Source organism: Salmo salar, chromosome ssa17 (assembly GCF_905237065.1).
Source record: "Salmo salar chromosome ssa17, Ssal_v3.1, whole genome shotgun sequence".
Lineage (NCBI taxonomy): Eukaryota > Metazoa > Chordata > Actinopteri > Salmoniformes > Salmonidae > Salmo > Salmo salar.
Window position 1 is genome coordinate 36,414,676 of NC_059458.1, and position 27,575 is coordinate 36,442,250.

The 27,575-nt window shown below is 40.0% G+C and overlaps 2 protein-coding genes across 2 annotated transcripts in view; both read right to left on the reverse strand.

Annotated features, from left to right (window-relative positions):
* The window catches only part of LOC106594300 (gastrula zinc finger protein XlCGF26.1-like), a 96,516-nt gene that overhangs the window by 10,454 nt on the left and 58,487 nt on the right, over positions 1-27,575 (reverse strand). The gene's annotated exons all lie outside the window — the stretch shown is intronic.
* LOC123728307 (zinc finger protein 501-like) lies at positions 13,698-19,940 on the reverse strand. Its single transcript, XM_045700345.1, has 2 exons — positions 19,831-19,940; positions 13,698-16,720 (listed from the first exon to the last, which is right to left on the reverse strand). Exons 1-2 carry the CDS (start codon positions 19,938-19,940, stop codon positions 15,406-15,408), a joined length of 1,425 nt encoding a protein of 474 aa, XP_045556301.1. The 3' UTR covers positions 13,698-15,405.

Here is a 27,575-nt window from a genome sequence, read left to right on the forward strand (position 1 = left end):
ACTGACTTGCCTAGTTAAATAAAGGTTAATAATAATAATTGTAAGAATCTCCATGAGCATTAGCTGCTACTTCATTCAATCCCGTTTTAAAAAGTCTCCCTGTGTGACATTCCTTGAGACCAACCAGAAATGTTTCCTTGGCCAAATATTCCCAGATTTTCATAAAAACAGCCAAACACGTTCTCTCGTTTCTGCGTCACCAAATGTTGCGCAAGGCAAAAGTGTAGGCTAGGTGAGCATCAATCGCTAGTTCGGTGCAGCAGACTGCAGGGGTGTAGTGCTGAAGGAGCGATGAGCTGCCACAATGGTGTTTGTTTAGTAAAGTTAGATCAATGTCTTGGACGATCACCTAATGATTAATTAGTAGTCCACATAACCGAATATTATAGCATAACATTACTGTTACAACAAAAACACCTAATTTCTTACGAGGTTTTAGGATGGTTTGCTGAATCGTCCCAAACTCAACAGCGCGCGCCATTAGGCAGAATGTGCTTTGATTAAAACAAAATACAGGAAGTCTATATAATTTAACACCATCTGCTCTAATTTGCTCACCAAAGAGTAATTTAAGAAGATTTAAATGCATATTCCCATGAAATTGATTGAGATCAAACGATTGGCATGCAGACGCAGCTTGGTCATTTCACTGGTAAAACGTGAAGAATTATAATTCAATATTGACAGTGATGATGTCATGGCCTATTTTGAAATGAGGTATGCCTAACTTGGTGATCGAGGGTATTAAACATTTCCAACGTTCTTGAGACAATGTGTGGGCATAGGCAGGCGTTACAAGTTTAAAAAAATGTTGCTTCGCTGTGAAGTCTTGAGTTGTTCAGGGATGTGTGATGTCAGAATTACAGAATTCAACCTAGCAATAGACTGGGTCATAACTTATGGAGGTCTAATTTATGAAGATAACTTATAGATAGAACCAGCTGTTTACCATGATTAACAGTTGTCCTAATCTTCTCCTCCTCTTCTTCATCTTTAATGTTGACATTCAGCTCCAGTGTTTGACTGCAGTCTTCCAGCTTCACTGATGCCATCTCTGGATCCTGCAGTGCAAACTGGGCTCCACTGTCACAATCAGGACCCAGTGACTGTAGGTTTGGACTCAGTGTGGAAGGAGAGAGGCAGGCTGGGTTTGTCCTCACTGTTGATGTTACCGGCCTCAGACTTAATCCGAGTCAGCCTGTAGTAATAAAGACAAACGGACACAAAAGATATTGTCTCGACAGTTCTGGCACTTTATCCTGTAAAAATATATTCTCTTTTTTCTTGTTGAATTAACTCATTTCAGTAGATCAGGTAGCTAATCCTTGACAAAACATTCACTCACAGAAACAAAGTACACATTTTAAATTGCACAACATAAGTGCACTTAACCTATAGTAGATTTCCTCAACTCACATAAATGACTCAAAAAACATTTAGTACAAGTTTGCAGTATGTTGTAGGCAGCACTATGTACTATTTTCCTGAATAACCTTGTCTTCACTGTATTACTTCACTCACAAAAACCAATTGTATTTCCCATTCACACCATAGTAAGAATTATCAGGGGTCGTACAGTGGCAAGTCAAATTCAAGGACTTTTTCAGGCACTAATATTTATTTACTTTAAGCCCCATGTGAAAACCCTGAACTATAGATAAATATAGAAACAACTGAATGTGTCTGAATATTAGTACACATGTATAAAACTGATAATCATTACATTTAGCTTCAAAACTGTAGTGCAACTGAAATGTTCTCTCTCTGATGAGGCACTACCTGCACTGAAGTCCGTTGATGCAGACCTCCTATGGTATCATGGAGGTCCGCAAACCAACATTTAAGGTCCATGTCTGTCTAATTCTGTACTAATAAAATAAACTAAGAAATCCCTATTAACTTCTACCACACCCCCCTTCCCCAAAAACCCTCACACACCCCCCAATAAACTTTATCAATAGATCGCTTTCTGTGTTTGCAAACATTGGGGTTTATATCATGCTGAGACAATCCACCATTAGGTTATCCAGTTTATCAAAAACCATGCCAACAGTAACATCTGTTACCACCAACAACTCTGCTGAAGTTTACAAGATAACTTTAAACCTGGTATTTCTGCTTTACACAATCCAAGATGTTGATAACCTTACCAATGAAAGCTATGAAGTACATTTTATTCAATATAAAAGTATCCTTTGTCACAGCGCATTTATGGGCGCAAGATTTCTGAACAGGCCTCGAAAGCATGTCAGGACTAGTAGGAAGACCAGTTCTGACAGAAGGTCCTCTTACTACAGGACCAACCATGTAAGCTCCATCAGTCTGACAGTAGGTCCTCTTACTACAGGACCAGCCATGGAAGCTCCATCAGTCTGACAGTAGGTTCTCTTACTACAGGACCAACCATGGAAGCTCCATCAGTCTGACAGTAGGTCCTCTTACTACGGGACCAACCATGGAAGCTCCATCAGTCTGACAGTAGGTCCTCTTACTACGGGACCAGCCATGGAAGCTCCATCAGTATGACAGTAGGTCCTCTTACTACGGGACCAACTATGGAAGTTCCATCAGTCTGACAGTAGGTCCTCTTACTACGGGACCAACCATGGAAGCTCCATCAGTCTGACAGTAGGTCCTCTTACTATGGGACCAACCATGGAAGCTCCATCAGTCTGACAGTAGGTCCTCTTACTACAGGACCAACCATGGAAGCTCCATCAGTCTGCCCTGTAGTTCCACCAGTCTGTCTTACAGCCACTAGCGGTTTTTTTTTGGGGGGGGGGATTGCCCCTGTGACAACAATTTTGGACCCCCTTGTGGCCCCTCTAAATGTGGCGTATGAAATAATTTTTACATAACAAATTGTTCCTATCGTTCTTTTTTTACATCCGTTATTAGACAGTGGCAACGCGGAACACTAATTATTATGAACATGGTCTTTTGCCTGCTAACAATAACGTCTAATGTAACTGGCCCCTCTAGCAGTACAACAGGCCCCAGCTTGGACCCCCCAGTTGAAATGGTCTAGAACCGCTGCTTACAGTCTCTGCATATGATACATCATGACGGATTCTATATCTCTGAGCATCTCTCTGCACCTGGCATCCACCAAATGCTGCTCTGTGTCCTCAGCACAATTGCAACACTTAACCGTCACATTGCTCCAACATTCACCGTAATCATGTTCCCCACCACACTTGGCACATCTTTCCACTCAACAGCTACATGTCCCATTCTTTGGTATTTAAAAACACTGATGATTCACCGTTGCTGCTCCAGTTTCAACTGTTCTGCTATGGAACCCTGACCTGTTCACCGGACGTGCTACCTGTCCCAGACCTGCTGTTTTCAACTCTCTAGAGACAGCAGGAGCGGTAGAGATACTCTGAATGATCGGCTATGAAAAGCCAACTGACATTTACTCCTGAGGTGCTGACCTGTTGCACCCTCGACAACCACTGTGATTATTATTATCTGACCCTGCCGGTCATCTATGAACATTTGAACATCTTGGCCATGTTATGTTATAATCTCCACCCAGCACAGCCAGAAGAGGACTGGCCACCCATCATAGCCTGGTTCCTCTCAAGGTTTCTTCCTAGATTCTGGCATTTCTAGGGAGTTTTTCCTAGCCAATGTGCTTCTACACCTGCATTGCTTGCTGTTTGGGGTTTTAGGCTGGGTTTCTGTACAGCAATTTGTGACATCAGCTGATGTAAGAAGGGCTTTATAAATACATTTGATTGGTTGATTGATGAGGCTGGGTCAAATTCTCTGACATTGAAGCTAAGGAATCCTATTCTGTACTTTTCCAGACAAAACCTTCTCAAACCTCAACAGCACTGATAAGCTTTCACTTCTTTAACCCTCTTTCCTACTGATCAACCTTTAGGCTTCAACCACTCTGTCTCCCTTCACATGTTCTTTAACAAGATCATCCATGGACATTGATACTGGGACCTCGGAGATTACTCCTTTCAATTTAACATGGCTTCTGAGCTTCGTCCCATAATGATTTTCTGAGCTTCGTCCCATTATGATAGAAGTATCTTCCCTTGCTGAACCTGACTAGCACAAGATATTAACAATCTACCATTTTAAATTTTTCATTTCACCTTTATTTAACCAGGTAGGCTAGTTCAGAACAAGTTCTCATTTACACGGATGCGGCCCAGTTTAACTTAGGCTCTCTTTATGGCCTTGGTTAATCAGATAGGGTGTAAATGAGGCCCTGTGGTCTCCTCAAACACCATCCCAACTTTCCACTGTGACACATTATTACTATAGCTCCCTACCTTGGGCCTCTTTAGAGTTTCTATACTACATGCGCCACTGCTTCCAGTATCATTATCTCTGTTCTTCCTATGTCTTTCCACTACAGACCATTCACATTCTAGGCCCTCATCCTCCCGCTCCATATCATCAGAACTGTTCCCCACATTGATCGCATTCCAGCACAGCTGTTGCTTCTCAAACTCTCTCTCCATTTCCATTGTTTCAGGGGTGTCAAACTCATTCCATTGAGGGCCGAGTCTCCACTGGTTTTATTTTGTCCTTTCAATTAAAACCTAGACAATCAGGTGAGGGGAGTTCCTTTCTAATTAGTGTACTTAATTCATTAATCAAGTACAAAGGTGGAGAGAAAACCCGCAGACACTTGGTCCTCCATGGAATGAGTTTGACACGTGCTCTGATTCATCTGCATTAATCGACGCCATTCCATGCAGTTGGCCTCTCTCTCCAAATGGTGAAGGATAACTTCAGTTAGCTTCCCTCTACTTTGACACTCCATCACACAGCCTCATGTCGCCATTTCACCACGAGCAAACTCCTAGAAAGACGACCGAAACCGTTGAAGCCGCCATTTGACTAGTCTCCTCCATACCATCCTGATCTCGCGAGCTTACATTAACGGAACAGTGTACGTAAACTCGCGAGATCAGGATGGTTCGGGCTAGGCTATTTACCAGCTCATAAACATTTTACACAAAACCAAGAACATGTAAAAACGAACTCAAATAAGTGGAATCTTTATCAAATGAAATTTATGTTCAGACAAACCCAAAGTCTAGCTATGTGACTTGTAAAATCGTTTTTAATCACCTTCTTCACTCACTTGGTTTGACCCCAAAACAACACATACAATTAAAACCTTTACCAAACGTGATAATACCTTGACGGATTTGTTACCCAGCATATTATATATTATTTCGACATTAGAAAGTTTAAACGTGCTATTACATACCTACAATAATACATTTGAAACGGACACACCCCTATCGAAATACAAGCACAGTTCTGTCGTTAAATACTCGGAACTTCCTGTTCCCCACAACGACAATACAACAGCGTCATCTTCTTCTCTGGTATACAGACATTTACACAAATATAACGTGTCTGCCGCCACCTACTGTACGGTTAGTAAACTGTAGAAAGAAATACATGTCCATTGCGGATAAAGGGAGGGGGGACAACGACATCAAAACAAAATACAAAAATAGATAAATAACATCCCACTACTTCAGTCACAGTCCTATTCAAATCACATCCCTACACAGTCTCATGGCCTCATAGGGAGGAACATCTTCAGTCACAGTCCTATTCAAATCACATCCCTACACAGTCTCATGGGCCTCGTAGGGAGGAACATCTTCAGTCACAGTCCTATTCAAATCACATCCCTACACAGTGTCATGGCCTCGTAGGGAGGAACATCTTCAGTCACAGTCCTATTCAAATCACATCCCTACACAGTCTCATGAGCCTCGTTGGGAGGAACATCTTCAGTCACAGTCCTATTCAAATCACATCCCTACACAGTCACATGGGCCTCGTAGGGAGGAACATCTTCAGTCACAGTGCTATTCAAATCACATCCCTACACAGTCTCATGGCCTCGTAGGGAGGAACATCTTCAGTCACAGTGCTATTCAAATCACATCCCTACACAGTCTCATGGCCTCGTAGGGTGGAACATCTTCAGTCAGTATTCCCTGCAATCAGTGGCGTAAAGTACTTAAGTATATTTTTGACAACTTGTACTTTAACTCCACTACATTCCTAAAGAAAATATTGTACTTTCTACTCCATACATTTACCTGACACCCAAAAGTACTAGTTACATTTTGAATGATTAGCAGGACAGGAAAATGGTTCCATTCACGCATCCCTACTGGTCATCCATACTGCATCTGATCTGGCTGACTCACTAAACACAAATGCTTTGTAAATTATGGGTGTGATCTTAAATGTAATCTGGAGTGCCAGAGTGCGCTTGGGCGTTCGTAAATTCAGATCGTTGTCAGATTGTCAGTTCGTATCGGTCTCGGAGCGTTCAGAACCACACTGGACGTTCTGGCGGAGGAGTAGGGTTGATTCAAGCTTTCTGACCTCACAACGGCAGTCAAGCATCCAAGCTAACTGGTTAACATTGGCTAGCTTGCTAGCTACTTCCAGAACAAATGAGAGAACTCTGACCATTTTACTCGCCTTAGCAGAGCTGGTTAGGCTGTGTTCATGTTATCCAGAGCATTGGTGACTTTAACTGTGCTACAGGCAACAATTTAATTACGCGTTTTTTGCCGACGTTTACTGACACCGGCCCTATTAAAGGATGTTGAGCATTCGTTTTTCATCAATTATTCTTCCCTCTGGCAGCCTCAGACCAGAGTGCTCTGAAATCAGAGTATATAGTCAGAGCGAATTTAGTAAACCACCCTGAGAGTTGGTGTGAGCCCCTGCATTTAAACTACAATAAAATAGTGCTGTCTGGTTTGCTTAATACAATGAAGTTGAAATGATTTATACTTTTACTTTTGATACGTAAGTATATTTTAGCCATTACATTTACTTTTGATACTTATGTATATGTTAAACTAAATACTTTTAGACTTTTACTCAAGTAGTATTTTACTGGGTGGCTTTCACTTTAACTTGATAAGAAAGGACTCAAGTATATTTACTTTTACTCAAGTATGACAATTGGGTACTTTTTCCACCCCTGCCTGCAATGCTTCCAATGTTAATTCCGCAGGTTAGGATAATTTAAGTGGCAGGTTAGGATAATTAAAGTGGCAGGCTAGGATCATTAAAGTGGCAGGTTAGGATAATTAAAGTGGCAGGTTTGGATCATTAAAGTGGCAGGTTAGGATCATTAAAGTGGCAGGTTAGGATAATTAAAGTGGCAGGTTAGGATAATTAAAGTGGCAGGTTAGGATCATTAAAGTGGCAGGTTAGGATAATTATAGTGGCAGGTTAGGATCATTAAAGTGGCAGGTTAGGATCATGAAAGTGGCAGGTTAGGATCATTAAAGTGGCAGGTTAGGTGAATTAGCGTGGCCGGTTAGGTTGCTGAGGTTAAGGTTAGGAAAAGGGTGAGGGTTAGGGATTTGTTTACCATGTAGGTTTGGATAACTAACGTGGCAGGTTATGATAATAAATGTGGCATTTAGGAGACTGAGATTAAGGTTTGGATAAGGGTTAGGCTTAGCTACAACACTAGCGGTTCTGGGGGGGCCCCTGTGATAAGAATTTCGGACCCCCTTATGGCCCCCCTAAATGTGGAGTATGAAATAATTTTTACATAAGTAATTTTTGCTATCCCCAACGCTAAAGAAACGGCCACGGACCAATGGGGAGCATCAATTGGTGTAAACTTGCTTTCATGAAACACCCAATATCAGAGAACGCCCCTAATTGCGGTCTGCAATTACACACTTCTCGGATCAAGGGGCCAGGCTTCCAGTCTATAAGCATGCTTTCCACTGTGCTGAGTGCATTTTCGGTACTGCAGTTCAGCTGAAGCACGACCCAATTCCCATTGACGGCCCCATAACTAAGTCACATTTAAAAAAACGTGATTTTTTTTTTATCATCAAGTTTGTAAACAAAACATCTATTGAATTATTCAAGTAATTGCCTTAGAGTCTGATTTTTTTCCCCCATCACTCACAGCCAAAGTTATTAACCATTTTAGATTCATGCTGTGAGGTGGGTGAGCTTATGCCACATGCAGATGCTGAAGGGAAAACACACCTCTTGACCTGCATGTGCATAATGTAGGTCAAGGAGCAGCCTCGTCTCATAGACTAGAGGTAAAATAGTAAATATAAATCTGGGACTCTCAAAATAGTATTATGTTATGTTTTTATGGTTACATAAGACAGATGGTTACTTAATAAATATAATTAGGTGGTGCTGTACTGTAACAGTGAGCTGAGCCAGTTGAAAGTATTGACACCAGGGATATATCGTTGGTGAATGTGTGCTCCTTCATTAGTTTAGTGTTTATTATTAATTTATTTCTGGTACCCTCCTACCTGAGAGGCATGAGGCCTGTGTGGCGTTGCACTGTTAAAATCATCCCAGTGTGGAGATGAAACATCTGTGTGTTGCAAAGCCACATGCTCTGTCCTCTGTTCTACCTAGGTGTTTTAATGTTGGTAATACAGAGATAATACTAATACAGAGATAACCACTGATCTACCTAGGTGTCTTAATGTTGGTAATACAGAGATAATACTAATACAGAGATAACCACTGTTCTACCTAGGTGTTTTAATGTTGGTAATACACAGATAATACTAATACAGAGATAACCACTGTTCTACCTAGGTGTTTTAATGTGGGTAATACAGAGATAATACTAATACAGAGATAACCACTGTTCTACCTAGGTGTTTTAATGTTGGTATAAGAGATAATACTAATACAGAGATAACCACTGATCTACCTAGGTGTTTTAATGTTGGTATACAGAGATAATACTAATACAGAGATAACCACTGTTCTACCGAGGTGTTTTAATGTTGGTAATACAGAGATAATACTAATACAGAGATAACCACTGCTCTACCTAGGTGTTTTAATGTTGGTAATACAGAGATAATACTAATACAGAGATAACCACTGTTCTACCGAGGTGTTTTAATGTGGGTAATACAGAGATAATACTAATACAGAGATAACCACTGTTCTACCGAGGTGTTTTAATGTTGGTAATACAGAGATAATACTAATACAGAGATAACCACTGCTCTACCGAGGTGTTTTAATGTGGGTAATACAGAGATAATACTAATACAGAGATAACCACTGTTCTACCTAGGTGTTTTAATGTTGGTAATACAGAGATAATACTAATACAGAGATAACCACTGTTCTACCTAGGTGTTTTAATGTTGGTAATACAGAGATAATACTAATACAGAGATAACCACTGTTCTACCGAGGTGTTTTAATGTGGGTAATACAGAGATAATACTAATACAGAGATAACCACTGTTCTACCTAGGTGTTTTAATGTTGGTAATACAGAGATAATACTAATACAGAGATAACCACTGTTCTACCGAGGTGTTTTAATGTGGGTAATACAGAGATAATACTAATACAGAGATAACCACTGTTCTACCTAGGTGTTTTAATGTTGGTAATACAGAGATAATACTAATACAGAGATAACCACTGATCTACCGAGGTGTTTTAATGTTGGTAATACAGAGATAATACTAATACAGAGATAACCACTATTCTACCTAGGTGTTTTAATGTTGGTAAAACAGAGATAATACTAATACAGAGATAACCACTGTTCTACCTAGGTGTTTTAATGTTGGTAATACAGAGATAATACTAATACAGAGATAACCACTGTTCTACCTAGGTGTTTTAATGTTGGTAATACAGAGATAATACTAATACAGAGATAACCACTGCTCTACCTAGGTGTTTTAATGTTGGTAAAACAGAGATAATACTAATACAGAGATAACCACTGATCTACCTAGGTGTATTAATGTTGGTAATACAGAGATAATACTAATACAGAGATAACCACTGATCTATCTAGGTGTTTTAATGTTGGTAATACAGAGATAATACTAATACAGAGATAACCACTGCTCTACCTAGGTGTTTTAATGTTGGTAAAACAGAGATAATACTAATACAGAGATAACCACTGATCTACCTAGGTGTATTAATGTTGGTAATACAGAGATAATACTAATACAGAGATAACCACTGATCTATCTAGGTGTTTTAATGTTGGTAATACAGAGATAATACTAATACAGAGATAACCACTGCTCTACCTAGGTGTTTTAATGTGGATAATACTAATACAGAGATAATTCAAATACAGAGATAACCACTGATCTACCTAGGTGTTTTAATGTGGGTAATACAGAGATAATACTAATACAGAGATAACCACTGCTCTACCTAGGTGTTTTAATGTGGATAATACTAATACAGAGATAATTCTAATACAGAGATAACCACTGATCTACCTAGGTGTTTTAATATTGGTAATACTAATACAGAGATAACCATTGGACATGCATTTTCCATTATGCCATTGTGTTTATCACTTCAGAACCTTACATCTGTAGTTTGAAGCATAAACAGGGCATTAATATAAGACCCCTTGACTTTTTCCACATTTTGTTACGTTGCAGCCTTATTTGAAAATGTATTAAATGCATTTTTTACCTCGTCAATATAAACACAATACCCCACAATGGTAAACCGAAAACCGTTTTTTAGAAATCTTAGCAAATTTATAAAAATGAATACCTTATTTGGTAAGTATTCAAACCCTTTGCTCTGAGACTTGAAATTGAGCTCAAGTACATCCTGTTTCCATTGATTATCCTTGAGATGTTTCTACAACTTGACTGGAGTCCACATGTGGTAAATTCAAATGATTGGAAAAGCACACACCTGTCTATATAAGGTCCCACAGTTGACAGTGCATGTCAGAGCAAAAACCAAGCAATGAGTTTGAAGAAATTGTCAGTCGAGCTTCGAGACAGGTTTGTGGTGAGGCACAGATCTAGAGAAGAGTACCAAAACATTTCTCAAATCTCTGTTGGCTGGGCTCCCCGCTTGTGCTGTCAAATTCCTGCCCCACAAATATAACTATTTGTTCAGCACAACAAGGTGAGTCCAATACATTTTTGGACTCATCTTGTTGTGCTGTGCTCACTTGAACAGGAAGGTGGCGCGGCAGTCCTTCGTGGGCATATTTTGTCATCAAACTTTGTCATCAAAGTCTGGCATTCTCAGGATTTATGGTGCTTTCAAGACAACTGGGAACTCAGGAAAAAAAATGATGACATCAGTGATCTTCAGGTCGTAGCTGTAGAAAGAGGCCTGAGTTCCCAATTTACAATTCTGAGTTGGATGAAAGTTCAAACTGTATTTTCTCAGTCGTTACTTGTTTCCCCCCCGAGTTCCCAGTTGTCTTGAACTTACTCAAGTCAGATTTTGCAGTACCGAGTTAAATTGTTTTGAGCGCGGCACAAATCAAGCTATTGACAGCATGGCCCATGTTGAATGTTTACAATTTTAAACTAGGAAAAGAGACACTTCATCTTAGACTTGGGACCACACAGCCACTCCACTGAATAGCAGGCTAAGGATTGCTTTGCAATGCTTGCAGTTAGCCACTGATTCTTTCCAAACCACACATTGTTGAATTTGACATTTCCAACTTGTTGTGTAATGTTTATGTCCAATGGCTGATGAGCACCGATACATTTTATCTATAATTTCTCTTCATATGATAAAGATTAAAAAGGATTTGCCAGTAGATTGTCAACTTGATTCATGATGATGACTGCTAGCTCAGATTTTGAAAGTATGATGTTGACATGATCAGTCCAATCAAAGTGACTGTAGATATCACATGATTTGATGTTATTTTATCTGTGGACAATGACCTTGAGCCTTCTTGGATGGGCACTTCGAATGTAACTCTATGGCAGCACCCAAGGGGCTTGAATTTTCAAGTTCTACCCTTAGACTTGGCAGTGAAGTATTGTCCCCATGAATGACAGAACACTGAGCCAATCACGGCGCAACGCTCCGTATTTTCTGCTGGCTTGCCCCACCTCCACAAAAAGTACTGAACTAGGCTGAAACACCTGCATTTTGGAGCTGCCTTACTCAAGAAAACCAAAAAAGAGACCACGTATGTATGCAGCTTTAATAACTCAATTGTATATGTTTTTTTTACATTGTTTGCAAACAGATCATTTTTTTCTCTCACTTTTTTATCGCTAAAACTGTGGGGCTCAAAACAGGTGGCCCACCTGCCCTGAATGATGGGTCGCCACTGAACTTATCTTGAACACTGCAGTCCGTCTGGGTGTTTAACCTTCCCAAGTTCCCCCATGTCACCCTGCTCCTCCGTACATTCCACTGGCTTCCAGTCGAAGCTCACATTCACTACAAGACAATAGCGTTTACTTACGGTGCAGTAAGAGGAACTGCCCCATCTCTACCTTCAGGCTATGCTCAAACCCTATATCCCAACCTGAGCAATCAGTTCTGCCACCTCTGGTCTCATGGCCGTCCCACTGCTACAGGAGGTCAAGCTCCCTCTCAGCCCAGTCAAAGCACTTCTCTGTCCTGGCACCCCAATGGTGGCACCAGCTTCCCTCTGATGCTAGGACAGCAGAGTCCCTGCCCATCTGCCCGAAAAGGTCTGAAACCCTACGTTTTTAAAGAGTATCCCTCCCCCAAAAAATACAAATAATAATAATACAAATAATAATAATACAAATACAAACAATAATAATAATAATAATACAAATAATAATACAAACAATAATAATACAAATAATAATAATAACAATACAATTAATAATAATAATAATACAACTAATAATACAAATAATAATAATAATACAAATAATACAAATAATAATACAAATAATAATAATAATACAAATAATAACAATAATAATGTGACACTTGTCCTACTAACACTGACTAATTGAGGAGAAATGTATTTACTGTGATATGTGGTTGTCTCACCTGGCTATGTTAAGATGAATGTACTTAATGTGCTGGTGACATCACAGGGTCAGAGAGAACTCCTGACTGTAGTCATACAAAAACACTACAGGCACTCAGCCCATAAGAACCATTCATACAATCAGATCTAATATGAAGAACTGAATACAACCATAAGAACCATTCATACTGTCAGATCTAATATGAAGAACTGAATACAACCATAAGAACCATTCATACTGTCAGATCTAATATGAAGAACTGAATACAACCATAAGAACCATTCATACTGTCAGATCTAATATGAAGAACTGAATACAACCATAAGAACCATTCATACTGTCAGATCTAATATGAAGAACTGAATACAACCATAAGAACCATTCATACTGTCAGATCTAATATGAAGAACTGAATACAACCATAAGAACCATTCATACTGTCAGATCTAATATGAAGAACTGAATACAACCATAAGAACCATTCATACTGTCAGATCTAATATGAAGAACTGAATACAACCATAAGAACCATTCATACTGTCAGATCTAATATGAAGAACTGAATACAACCATAAGAACCATTCATACAATCAGATCTAATATGAAGAACTGAATACAACCATAAGAACCATTCATACTGTCAGATCTAATATGAAGAACTGAATACAACCACAATAACCATTCATACTGTCAGATCTAATATGAAGAACTGAATACAACCACAAGAACCATTCATACTGTCAGATCTAATATGAAGAACTGAATACAACCATAAGAACCATTCATACTGTCAGATCTAATATGAAGAACTGAATACAACCATAAGAACCATTCATACTGTCAGATCTAATATGAAGAACTGAATTCTAAAGAGAAGAAGAGGTTGACCAGTACATATTCATGTAACTTTATTTTTCATTGGCAGATCAATAAAGTTTACTTCAATGCAGTTATCCAAACACATTCATGATCAGTAACTAAAATAACTAATCTAGTTTTAAAGACAATTAATAAACACATGTATTACTTTCATAAGCTGTGTATCATTAAATTAAGTTGTAAAACAATCCCCCAAACTAGTGGTGAAAAGTTATCATCACACCATCTCTATCTGATACATGTTAGGGGCGGAAGATAGCCTAGAGGTTAGAGCGTTGGACCAGTAACCAAAAGGTTGCTAGATCAAATCCCCGAGCTGACAAGGTAAAAATCTGTTGTTTTGTCTCTGAACAAGGCAGTTAACCCCACTGTTCCTAGGCCATCATTGTAAATAAGAATTTATTCTTAACTGACTTGCCTAGGTAAATAAAGGTAATTTTTTTTTTGTGTCTACTAGCTCATTCCCACTGCAGAGGGACAACCTGGTCTCAGAGCAAAACGTAATATATGTTGCAAAAACATCTGTGCCATTCCATTTAGTATGTTACATTGCATTGGCCTACCAATATAAGCTGAACTAAAATATAAACGAAACATGTAAAGTGTTGGTTTCGTGAGCTGAAATAAAACAATCCAGAAATGTTCCATATGCACAAAAAGGGTATTTCTCTCAAATGTTGTTACCAAATTTATTTATATCCCTGTTAGTGAGCATTTCAGCCTTTGTCAAGATAATCCATCCACCTGACAGGTGTGGCACATCAAGAAGCTGATAAAACAGCATGCTCATTACACAGGTGCACCTTGTGCTGGGGACAATAAAAGGCCACACAACAAAATGTCACAGATGTCTCAAGTTTAGGGAATGTGCAATTCTCATGATGAGGAATGTCCACCAGAGCTGTTGCCAGAGAACTCAATATTTATATCTCTACCATAAGCCACCTCTAACGTCCTTTTAGAGAATTTGGCATTACATCCAACCGGCCTCACAACTTCAGATCACATGTGACCACGGCAGCCCAGGACCTCTTCACCTGCAGGATTGTCTGAGGGGGGCTGAGTAGTATTTCTGTGTGTAATAAAGACCTTTTGTGGGGAAAAACTCATGCTGATTGGCAGGGCCTATGCCCTCCCAAGTCCCACCCATGGCTGAGCCCCTGCCCAGGATGTGAAATCCATAGATTAGGGCCTCATTTATTTAAATTGACTGATTTCCTTATACGAACTATAAATCTTTGAAATTGTTGTATCTAGATTGTTGTTCAGTATAATACGACTTGTAGGACGTATCGTATGTTACGAATTACAATTCGTATGTTATTTTACACATTGTTAGTCATACAATATGTTACAAACTTGTAATATGTCTGATATGTTACGAATTCCAATTTGTTGTTGCTAACATTAGCTTGGTGAGGGGTTAAATGGTTTTAGGGGAAAGGGTAGCTAACATACTAAGTAGTTGCATGCTAAGCTAACATGCTAAGGAATAGCTAGAAAGTAGTAAGTAGTTGCAAAGTTGCTAATTAGCAAAAATGCTAAAGTCATACTTGATGAGGTTCAAACACGCAACCTTTGGCTAGAAGTTTGAGTAACACACCCACCCTTCCACAGAGCAGGATTAAGGCTTCTCTCCTGTGTGTATACATTGGTGTGTTAAGTTGCTAAGGTGAGAGAAACTCACCCAAAAGTCAGAGCAGACGTAAGCAGGCTTCTCTCATGCGTGTGTTCTCTGATGAACTTTTAGCCCAGTTGCTGTTTTGAAGCATTTTACACAGGCAGAGCAGGAGTATGGTTTCTCCCCTGTATGTATACGTTCATGTGATTTTAAGTGGGAAAGTTGAGAGAAACTAGTTCCACAGTCAGAGCAGTAATAAGGCTTCTCTCCTGTGTGTGTTCTCTGATGAACTCTTAGATGAGTTGATGTTGTGAAGCATTTTACACAGTCAGAGCAGACGTAAGGCTTCTCCCCTGTGTGTGTTCTCTGATGAACTATTAGCTCAGTTGCTGTTTTGAAGCATTTTACACAGGCAGAGCAGGAGTATGGTTTCTCCCCTGTATGTATACGTTCATGTGATTTTAAGTGAGAAAGTTGAGAGAAACTAGTTCCACAGTCAGAGCAGTAATAAGGCTTCTCTCCTGTGTGTGTTCTCTGATGAACTCTTAGATGAGTTGATGTTGTGAAGCATTTTACACAGTCAGAGCAGACGTAAGGCTTCTCCCCTGTGTGTGTTCTCTGATGAACTATTAGCTCAGTTGCTGTTTTGAAGCATTTTACACAGGCAGAGCAGGAGAATGGCTTCTCTCCTTTATGTATATGTTGGTGTTTTTTTAAGGTATCAAGTCGAGAGAAACTCACACCACAGTCAGAACAGGAGTAAGGCTTTTCTCCTGTGTGTGTTCTCTGATGAACTTTTAGCTTAGCTGATGTTGTGAAGCATTTTACACAGTCAGAGCAGTAATAAGGCTTCTCTCCTGTGTGTGTTCTCTGATGAACTGTTAGCACAGTTGATGTTTTGAAGCATTTTCCACAGTCAGAGCAGGAGTAAGGCTTCTCCCCTGTATGTATACGTTCATGTGATTTTAAGTTGGAAAGCTGAGAGAAACTAGTTCCACAGTCAGGGCAGAAGAAAGGCTTCTCTCCTGTGTGTGTTCTCTGATGAACTTTTAGATCAGTTGATGTTGTGAAGCATTTTCCACAGTCAGAGCAGACGTAAGGCTTCTCTCCTGTGTGAGTCTTCTGATGAACGTTTAGCTGAGTTGATGTTTTAAAACGTTTTTCACAGTCAGAGCAGTAATAAGGCTTCTCTCCTGTGTGTGTTCTCTGATGAAGTTTTAGCACCGTTGATGTTTTGAAGCATTTTCCACAATCAGAGCAGGAGTAAGGCTTCTCTCCTGTATGTATTTTTAGGTGTATTTTTAGCTTTGATAGAAATGGGAAAATCTCTTCACAATGTGGGCAGTGATAAGACCTCTTAGCTCTGTGATCTTCCTGCTGTTGCTCTCTGGATGTAGAGAATGTCTCAACATGGTGTCCTGTGTGAACATCAGAAGAACCAGTCAGTTGGTGTGATATACATGTCAATCAAATGTATTTTATGAAGCCCTTTTTACATCAGTAGTTGTCACAAAGTGCTTAACAGAAACCCAGCCTAAAATCCCCAAAGAGCAAGCAATGCAGATGTAGAAGCACAGCGGCCACAAAAAAACTCCCTAGAAAGCAGGAACCTAGGAAGAAACCTAGAGAGGAACCAGGCTCAGAGCGGTGACCAGTCCTCTTCTGGCCATACCGGGTGACAGGTAGCCTAGTGGTTAGAGCAACCGAAAGGTTGCAAGATCGAATCCCCGAGCTGACAAGGTAAACATCTGTCATTCTTCCCCTGAATAAGGCAGTTAACCCAGTGCTCCTAGGCCGTCATTGAAAATAAGAATTTGTTCTTAACTGACTTGCCTAGTTAACCTGTTTGGGCGCATGTCCAAACGCTTGCGGGACACCTACGACAACATCCGGTGATATTACAGAGCGCGAAATTCAAAATACAAAAATCGTAATAGTAAACATTCATGAAAATACAACTGTCTTACATCATTTAAAACCTTGTTAATCCAACTGCGTTGTCAGATTTCAAAAAGGCTTTACGGAGAAAGCATGCCATGCGATTATCTGAGGACAGCGCCCCACGTCAATATACTTTTTCAACCAGCACAGGCGTCACAAAATCACAGACAGCAATTAAATAAATCACTTACCTTTGAAGATCTTCCTCTGATTGCAATCCCAAGGGTCCCAGCTACACAACGAATAGTCATTTGTTTTCGATAATGTCCTTCATTATATCCCAAAAATGTCAGTTTAGTTGGCGCACTTGATACCGTAATTCACTCGTTCAACATGCACACAAACGAATCCAAAAAGTTACCAGTAAAGTTCGTCCAAACAAGTCAAACGATGTATCTAATTAATCCTCAGGTATTCTAATACATAAATAAACAAAAATATTTAAGATGGAGAATAGTGTGTTCAATAGCGAAGATAAATAACGAAGAGCGCACTCTCGTTGATGCGCGCAACATGACTACTTTTCTAAATGGGGGACACATTGGAAAAACTACAAATACTACAAACTACAAAAAACAAGCCTGAAACACTTTCTAAAGACTTGACATCTAGTGGAAAACCATAGGAACTGCAATCTGGGTCCTATCTATTTGTATATCCCATAGGCAAGCACAGAAAAAACCTGTGACCTCAAAAAGTAATTCCGGATGGATTTCCCTCAGGTTTTCGCCTGCCATATCAGTTCTGTTATACTCACAGACATTATTTTAACAGTTTTAGAAAGTTCAGAGTGTTTTCTATCCAATGCTATCAAGTATATGCATATCCTAGCTTCTGGGCAGTTTACAGGCAGTTTACTTTGGGCACGTGAGTCATCCGAAATTACGGACAATAACCAGTATGCTAAGGAAGTTAAATAAAGGTTAAAAAAATTCAATACATACACTACCATTAGTGGAATTGCCCCTGTGACAACAATTTTGGACCCCCTTGTGGCCCCTCTAAATGTGGCGTATGAAATAATTTTTACATAACAAATTGTTGCTATCGTTCTTTTTTTACATCCATTATTAGAAAGTGGCAACGCGGAACACTAATTATTATGAACATGGTCTTTTGCCTGCTAATGTAGTGAAGAAAACGATATGACAACAATAACGTCTAATGTAACTGGCCCCTCTAGCAGTACAACAGGCCCCAGCTTGGACCCCCCAGTTGAAATGGTCTAGAACCGCTGCTTACAGTCTCTGCATATGATACATCATGACGGATTCTATATCTCTGAGCATCTCTCTGCACCTGGCATCCACCAAATGCTGCTCTGTCCTCCGCACAATTGCAACACTTAACCGTCACATTGCTCCAACATTCACCGTAATCATGTTCCCCCACCACACTTGGCACATCTTTCCACTCAACAGCTACATGTCCCATTCTTTGGTATTTAAAAACACTGATGATTCACCGTTGCTGCTCCAGTTTCAACTGTTCCGCTATGGAACCCTGACCTGTTCACCGGACGTGCTACCTGTCCCAGACCTGCTGTTTTCAACTCTCTAGAGACAGCAGGAGCGGTAGAGATACTCTCAATGATCGGCTATGAAAAGCCAACTGACATTTACTCCTGAGGTGCTGACCTGTTGCACCCTCGACAACCACTGTGATTATTATTATCTGACCCTGCCGGTCATCTATGAACATTTGAACATCTTGGCCATGTTATGTTATAATCTCCACCCAGCACAGCCAGAAGAGGACTGGCCACCCATCATAGCCTGGTTCCTCTCAAGGTTTCTTCCTAGATTCTGGCATTTCTAGGGAGTTTTTCCTAGCCAATGTGCTTCTACACCTGCATTGCTTGCTGTTTGGGGTTTTAGGCTGGGTTTCTGTACAGCACTTTGTGACATCAGCTGATGTAAGAAGGGCTTTATAAATACATTTGATTGGTTGATTGATGAGGCTGGGTCAAATTCTCTGACATTGAAGCTAAGGAATCCTATTCTGTACTTTTCCAGACAAAACCTTCTCAAACCTCAACAGCACTGATAAGCTTTCACTTCTTTAACCCTCTTTCCTACTGATCAACCTTTAGGCTTCAACCACTCTGTCTCCCTTCACATGTTCTTTAACAATATCATCCATGGACATTGATACTGGGACCTCAGAGATTACTCCTTTCAATTTAACATGGCTTCTGAGCTTCGTCCCATAATGATTTTCTGAGCTTCGTCCCATTATGATAGAAGTATCTTCCCTTGCTGAACCTGACTAGCACAAGATATTAACAATCTACCATTTTCAATTTTTCATTTCACCTTTATTTAACCAGGTAGGCTAGTTCAGAACAAGTTCTTATTTACACGGATGCGGCCCAGTTTAACTTCACCTCTCTTTATGGCCTTGGTTAATCAGATAGGGTGTAAATGAGGCACTGTGGTCTCCTCAAACACCATCCCAACTTTCCACTGTGACACATGATTACTATAGCTCCCTACCTTGGGCCTCTTTAGAGTTTCTATACTACATGCACCACTGCTTCCAGTATCATTATCTCTGTTCTTCCTATGTCTTTCCACTACAGACCATTCACATTCTAGGCCCTCATCCTCCCGCTCCATATCATCAGAACTGTCCCCCACATTGATCGCATTCCAGCACAGCTGTTGCTTCTCAAACTCTCTCTCCATTTCCATTGTTTCAGGGGTGTCAAACTCATTCCATTGAGGGCCGAGTCTCCACTGGTTTTAATATCTTCCTTTCAATTAAAACCTAGACAATCAGGTGAGGGGAGTTCCTTACTAATTAGTGACCTTAATTCATTAATCAAGTACAAAGGTGGAGAGAAAACCCGCAGACACTTGGTCCTCCATGGAATGAGTTTGACACGTGCTCTGATTCATCTGCATTAATCGACGCCATTCCATGCAGTTGGCCTCTCTCTCCAAATGGTGAAGGATAACTTCAGTTAGCTTCCCTCTATTTTGACATTCCATCAAACAGCCTCAGGTCGCCATTTCACCACGAGCAAACTCCTAGAAAGACGACCGAAACCGTTGAAGCCGCCTATTTGACTAGCCTCCTCCATACCATCCTGATCTCGCGAGTTTACATTAACGAAACAGTGTACGTAAACTCGCGAGATCAGGATGGTTCGGACGAGGCTATTTACCAGCTCATAAACATTTTACACAAAACCAAGAACATGTAAAAACGAACTCAAATAAGTGGAATCTTTATCAAATGAAATTTATGTTCAGACAAACCCAAAGTCTAGCTATGTGACTTGTAAAATCGTTTTTAATCACCTTCTTCACTCACTTGGTTTGACCCCAAAACAACACATACAATTAAAACCTTTACCAAACGTGATAATACCTTGACGGATTTGTTACCCAGCATATTATATATTATTTCGACATTAGAAAGTTTAAACGTGCTATTACATACCTACAATAATACATTTGAAACGGACACACCCCTATCGAAATACAAGCACAGTTCTGTCGTTAAATACTCGGAACTTCCTGTTCCCCACAACGACAATACAACAGCGTCATCTTCTTCTCTGGTATACAGACATTTACACAAATATAAACTGTCTGCCGCCACCTACTGTACGGTTAGTAAACTGTAGAAAGAAATACATGTCCATTGCGGATAAAGGGAGGGGGGACAACGACATCAAAACAAAATACAAAAATAGATAAATAACATCCCACTACTTCAGTCACAGTCCTATTCAAATCACATCCCTACACAGTCTCATGGCCTCATACGCAAGAACATCTTCAGTCACAGTGCTATTCAAATCACATCCCTACACAGTCTTATGGGCCTCGTAGGGAGGAACATCTTCAGTCACAGTCCTATTCAAATCACATCCCTACACAGTCTCATGGCCTCATAGGCAAGAACATCTTCAGTCACAGTGCTATTCAAATCACATCCCTACACAGTCTTATGGGCCTTGTAGGGAGGAACATCTTCAGTCACAGTCCTATTCAAATCACATCCCTACACAGTCTCACGGCCTCATAGGGAGGAACATCTTCAGTCACAGTCCTATTCAAATCACATCCCTACACAGTCTCATGGGCCTCGTAGGGAGGAACATCTTCAGTCACAGTGCTATTCAAATCACATCACTACACAGTCTCATGGCCTCGTAGGGAGGAACATCTTCAGTCACAGTCCTATTCAAATCACATCCCTACACAGTCTCATGAGCCTCGTAGGGAGGAACATCTTCAGTCACAGTCCTATTCAAATCACATCCCTACACAGTCTCATGGCCTCGTAGAGAAGAACATCTTCAGTCAGTATTCCCTGCAATCAGTGGCGTAAAGTACTTAAGTATATTTTTGACAACTTGCATTTTAACTCCACTACATTCCTAAAGAAAATATTGTACTTTCTACTCCATACATTTACCTGACACCCAAAAGTACTAGTTACATTTTGAATGATTAGCAGGACAGGAAAATTGTTCCATTCACGCATCCCTACTGGTCATCCATACTGCATCTGATCTGGCTGACTCACTAAACACAAATGCTTTGTAAATTATGGGTGAGATCTTAAATGTAATCTGGAGTGCCAGAGTGCGCTTGGGCGTTCGTAAATTCAGAGCGTTGTCAGATTGTCAGTTCGTATCGGTCTCGGAGCGTTCAGAACCACACTGGACGTTCTGGCGGAGGAGTAGGGTTGATTCAAGCTTTCTGACCTCACAACGGCAGTCAAGCATCCAAGCTAACTGGTTAACATTGGCTAGCTTGCTAGCTACTTCCAGAACAAATGAGAGAACTCTGACCATTTTACTCGCCTTAGCAGAGCTGGTTAGGCAGTGTTCATGTTATCCAGAGCATTGCTGACTTTAACTGTGCTACAGGCAACACTTTAATGACGCGTTTTTTGCCGACGTTTACTGACACCGGCCCTATTAAAAGATGTTGAGCATTCGTTTTTCATCAATTATTCTTCCCTCTGGCAGCCTCAGACCAGAGTGCTCTGAAATCAGAGTATATAGTCAGAGCGAATTTAGTAAACCACCCTGAGAGTTGGTGTGAGCCCCTGACTATCCGTACATTTAAACTACAATAAAATAGTGCTGTCTGGTTTGCTTAATATAATGAAGTTGAAATGATTTATACTTTTACTTTTGATACGTAAGTATATTTTAGCAATTACATTTACTTTTGATACTTATGTATATGTTAAACTAAATACTTTTAGACTTTTACTCAAGTAGTATTTTACTGGGTGGCTTTCACTTTAACTTGATAGGAAAGGCAGGTTAGGAAAATTAACGTGGCAGGTTAGGATCATTAACGTGGCAGGTTAGGATCATTAAAGTGGCAGGTTAGAATAATTAAAGTGGCAGGTTAGGATAATTAGAGTGGCAGGTTAGGAAAATTAACGTGGCAGGTTAGGATCATTAACGTGGCAGGTTAGGATCATGAAAGTGGCAGGTTAGGATAATTAAAGTGGCAGGTTAGGATCATGAAAGTGGCAGGTTAGGATCATGAAAGTGGCAGGTTAGGATAATTAAAGTGGCAGGTTAGGTGAATTACCGTGGCCTGTTAGGTGACTGAGGTTAAGGTTAGGAAAAGGGTGAGGGTTATGGATTTGTTTACCATGTAGTTTTGGATAACTAACGTGGCAGGTTATGATAATAAATGTGGCGTTTAGGAGACTGAGATTAAGGTTTGGTTAAGGGTTAGGCTTAGCTACAACACAAGCGGTTCTGGGGGGGCCCCTGTGACAAGAATTTTGGAACCCCTTGTGGTCCCCCATAAATGTGGAGTATGAAATAATTTTTACATAAGTAATTTTTGCTATCCCCAACGCTAAAGAAATGGCCACGGACAATTGGGGAGCATCAATTGGTGTAAACTTGCTATCATGAAACACCCAATATCAGAGAACGCCCCTAATTGCGGTCTGCAATTACACCCTTTTCGGATCAAGGGGCCAGGCTTCCAGTCTATAAGCATGCTTTCCACTGTGCTGAGGGCATTTTCGGTACTGCAGTTCAGCTGAAACACAACCCAATTCCCATTGACAGCCCCATAGCGAAGTCACATTTAAAAAAACGTGATTTTTTTTTATCATCAAGTTTGTAAACAAAACATCTATTGAATTATTCAAGTAATTGCCTTAGAGTCTGATTTTTTCCCATCACTCACAGCCAAAGTTAACCATTTTAAATTCATGCTGTGAGGTGGGTGAGCTTATGCCACATGCAGATGCTGAAGGGAAAGCCCACCTCTTGACCTGCATATGCATAATGTAGGTCAAGGAGCAGCCTCGTCTCATAGACTAGAGGTAAAATAGTAAATATAAATCTGGGACTCTCAAAATAGTATTATGTTACGTTTTTATGGTTGCATAAGACAGATGGGTACTTAATAAATATAATTAGGTGGTGCTGTACTGTAACAGCGAGTTGAGCCAGTTGAAAGTATTGACACCAGGGATATATTGTTGGTGACTGTGTGCTCCTTCATTAGTTTAGTGTTTATTATTAATTTATTTCTGGTACCCTCCTACCTGAGAGGCATGAGGCCTGTGTGGCGTTGCACTGTTAAAATCATCCCAGTGTGGAGATGAAACATCTGTGTGTTGCAAAGCCACATGCTCTGTCCTCTGTTCTACCTAGGTGTTTTAATGTTGGTAATACAGAGATAATACTAATACTGAGATAACCACTGATCTACCTAGGTGTCTTAATGTTGGTAATACAGAGATAATACTAATACAGAGATAACCACTGATCTACCTAGTTGTTTTAATGTTGGTAAAACAGAGATAACCACTGATCTACCTAGGTGTTTTAATGTTGGTAATACAGAGATAATACTAATACAGAGATAGCCACTGTTCTACCTAGGTGTTTTAATGTTGGTAATACAGAGATAATTCTAATACAGAGATAACCACTGCTCTACCTAGGTGTTTTAATGTTGGTAAAACAGAGATAATACTAATACAGAGATAACCACTGATCTACCTAGGTGTTTTAATGTGGGTAATACAGAGATAATACTAATACAGAGATAACCACTGATCTACCTAGGTGTTTTAAAGTGGGTAATACAGAGATAATACTAATACAGAGATAACCACTGCCCTACCTAGGTGTTTTAATGTTGGTAATACAGAGATAATACTAATACAGAGATAACCACTGCTCTACCTAGGTGTTTTAATGTTGGTAATACAGAGATAATACTAATACAGAGATAACCACTGCTCTACCTAGGTGTTTTACTGTTGGTAATACAGAGATAATACTAATACAGAGATAACCACTGTTCTACCTAGGTGTTTTAATGTGGGTAGTACAGAGATAATACTAATACAGAGATAACCACTACTCAACGTAGGTGTTTTAATGTTGGTAATACAGAGATAACCACTGATCTACCTAGGTGTTTTAACGTGGGTAATACAGAGATAATACTAATACAGAGATAACCACTGCTCTACCGAGGTGTTTTAATGTGGATAATACTAACACAGAGATAATACTAATACAGAGATAACCACTGATCTACCTAGGTGTTTTAATGTGGATAATACTAATACAGAGATAATACTAATACAGAGATAACCACTGCTCTACCTAGGTGTTTTAACGTGGGTAATACAGAGATAATACTAATACAGAGATAACCACTGATCTACCTAGGTGTTTTAATGTGGGTAAAACAGAGATAATACTAATACAGAGATAACCACTGATCTACCTAGGTGTTTTAATGTTCTAATACTAATACAGAGATAACCATTGGACATGCATTTTCCATTAGGCCATTGTGTTTATCACTTCAGAACCTTACATCTGTAGTTTGAAGCATAAACAGGGCATTATATAAGACCCCTTGACTTTTTCCACATTTTGTTACGTTGCAGCCTTATTTGAAAATGTATTAAATGCATTTTTTACCTCGTCAATATAAACACAATACCCCATAATGGTAAACCGAAAACAGGTTTTTAGAAATCTTAGCAAATTTATAAAAATTAATACCTTATTTGGTAAGTATTCAGACCCTTTGCTCTGAGACTTGAAATTGAGCTCAAGTACATCCTGTTTCCATTGATCATCCTTGAGATGTTTCTACAACTTGACTGGAGTCCACATGTGGTAAATTCAAATGATTGGAAAAGCACAAACCTGTCTATATAAGGTCCCACAGTTGACAGTGCATGTCAGAGCAAAAACCAAGCAATGAGGTCGAAGAAATTGTCAGTCGAGCTTCGAGACAGGTTTGTGGTGAGGCACAGATCTAGAGAAGAGTACCAAAACATTTCTCAAATCTCTGTTGGCTGGGTTCCCCGCTTGTGCCGTCAAATTCCTGCCCCACATTGGGCGCAAAACTTTTAAGGGCTCCTGAGTGGCGCAGCGGTCTAAGGCACTGCCTCTCAGTGCAAGAGGCATCACTACAGTCCCTGGTTCGAATCCAGGCTAAATCACATCCGACCGTGATTGGGAGTGCCATAGGGAAGCGCACAATTGGCCCAGCATCGTCCGGGTTTTGCCGGGGTAGGTCGTCATTGTAAATAAGAATTTGTTCTTCACTGACTTGACTAGTTAAATAAAGAATAAATAAAAAAAGTGGGATGCATGCCAGCAAAGCCACTACACAATACATTACTAAACAATACATTCATTGCACTATAACGGTGAGAAAGGGTGCCCACAAACTGTTACATAAAGCTGACCGAAAAGCATAGTCCAAACAACTTACCACTGCTACACCTGGCTATCAGCGGAGCCTTGTCTGGCAAAGAAACAGTTCATTCAGCCACATTTACTGTCTTTTAAAAAAACATGGCTGACTTACTTAAACAAATGTGGTTTCTACTGACAATTGAGATGTACAAACAATGGCATAAGGAGACGACAAGCAGATAAGAGGCAATACGTAATTTATATTAAGACAATAATGAGCGAGCTAGGACGGACGTAGTCAATATAACTATTTGTTCAGCCCTTTTGAAATGCACAGCGACAAAATTCAGAACATGGGCCGTTCTTAGCGTTCTCCCTGTACGCCAAGTCAGAACCGTAGGATAACTAAAGGGGCATATAAGCAGACAATGAAAGCTCTTACAATATTCAATGATTACATTTCTCAAAATAGACCAAATTATTAGGGTGAGGCACATGGGCTACTAACATCTTCCTACACAACATACACTTAGTATTACTTTCTTAACTACAGTATACATATCTCCCTGGCATATTACATCATTTATGCAGCAGCATACAATACATTTTTGGACTCACCTTGTTGTGCTGTGCTCACTTGAACAGGAAGGTGGCGCGGCAGTCCTTCGTGGGCATATTTTGTCCTCAAACTTTGTCATCAAAGTCTGGCATTCTCAGGATTTATGGTGCTTTCAAGACAACTGGGAACTCAGGGAAAAAAATGATGACATCAGTGATCTTCAGGTCGTAGCTGTAGAAAGAGGCCTGAGTTCCCAATTTACAATTCTGAGTTGGATGAAAGTTCAAACTGTATTTTCTTAGTCGTTACTTGTTTCCCCCCCCCCCCCCCCGAGTTCCCAGTTGTCTTGAACTTACTCAAGTCAGATTTTGCAGTACCGAGTTAAATTGTTTTGAGCGCGGCACAAATCAAGCTATTGACAGCATGGCCCATGTTGAATGTTTACAATTTTAAACTAGTAAAAGAGCCACTTCATTTTAGACTTGGGACCACACAGCCACTCCACTGAATAGCAGGCTAATGATTGCTTTGCAATGCTTGCAGTTAGCCACTGATTCTTTCCAAAACACATTGTTGAATTTGAAATTTCCAACTTGTTGTGTAATGTTTATGTCCAATGGCCGATGAGCACCGATACATTTTATCTATAATTTCTCTTCATATGATAAAGATTAAAAAGGATTTGCCAGTAGATTGTCAACTTGATTCATGATGATGACTGCTAGCTCAGATTTTGAAAGTATGATGTTGACATGATCAGTCCATTCAAAGTGACTGTAGATATCACATGATTTGATGTTATTTTATCTGTGGACAATGACCTTGAGCCTTCTTGGATGGGCACTTCAAATGTAACTCTATGGCAGCACCCAAGGGGCTTGAATTTTCAAGTTATACCCTTAGACTTGGCAGTGAAGTATTGTCCCCATGAATGACAGAAAACTGAGCCAATCACGGCGCAACGCTCCGTATTTTCTGCTGGCTTGCCCCACATCCACAAAAAGTACTGAACTAGGCTGAAACACCTGCATTTTGGAGCTGCCTTACTCAAGAAAACCAAAAAAGAGACCACGTATGTATGCAGCTTTATTA

What these genes read in the sequence shown, in the direction of transcription:
- LOC123728307 (XM_045700345.1), bottom strand. Translation starts at nt 19,940, where the DNA reads ATGGAAATGGAGAGAGAGTTTGAGAAGCAACAGCTGTGCTGGAATGCG. An exon ending in GAGGGCCTAGAATGTGAATG is followed by an intron (nt 16,721 to 19,830) that starts GTCTGTAGTGGA and finishes TCACACAGGACA; the next exon opens with CCATGTTGAGACATTCTCTA.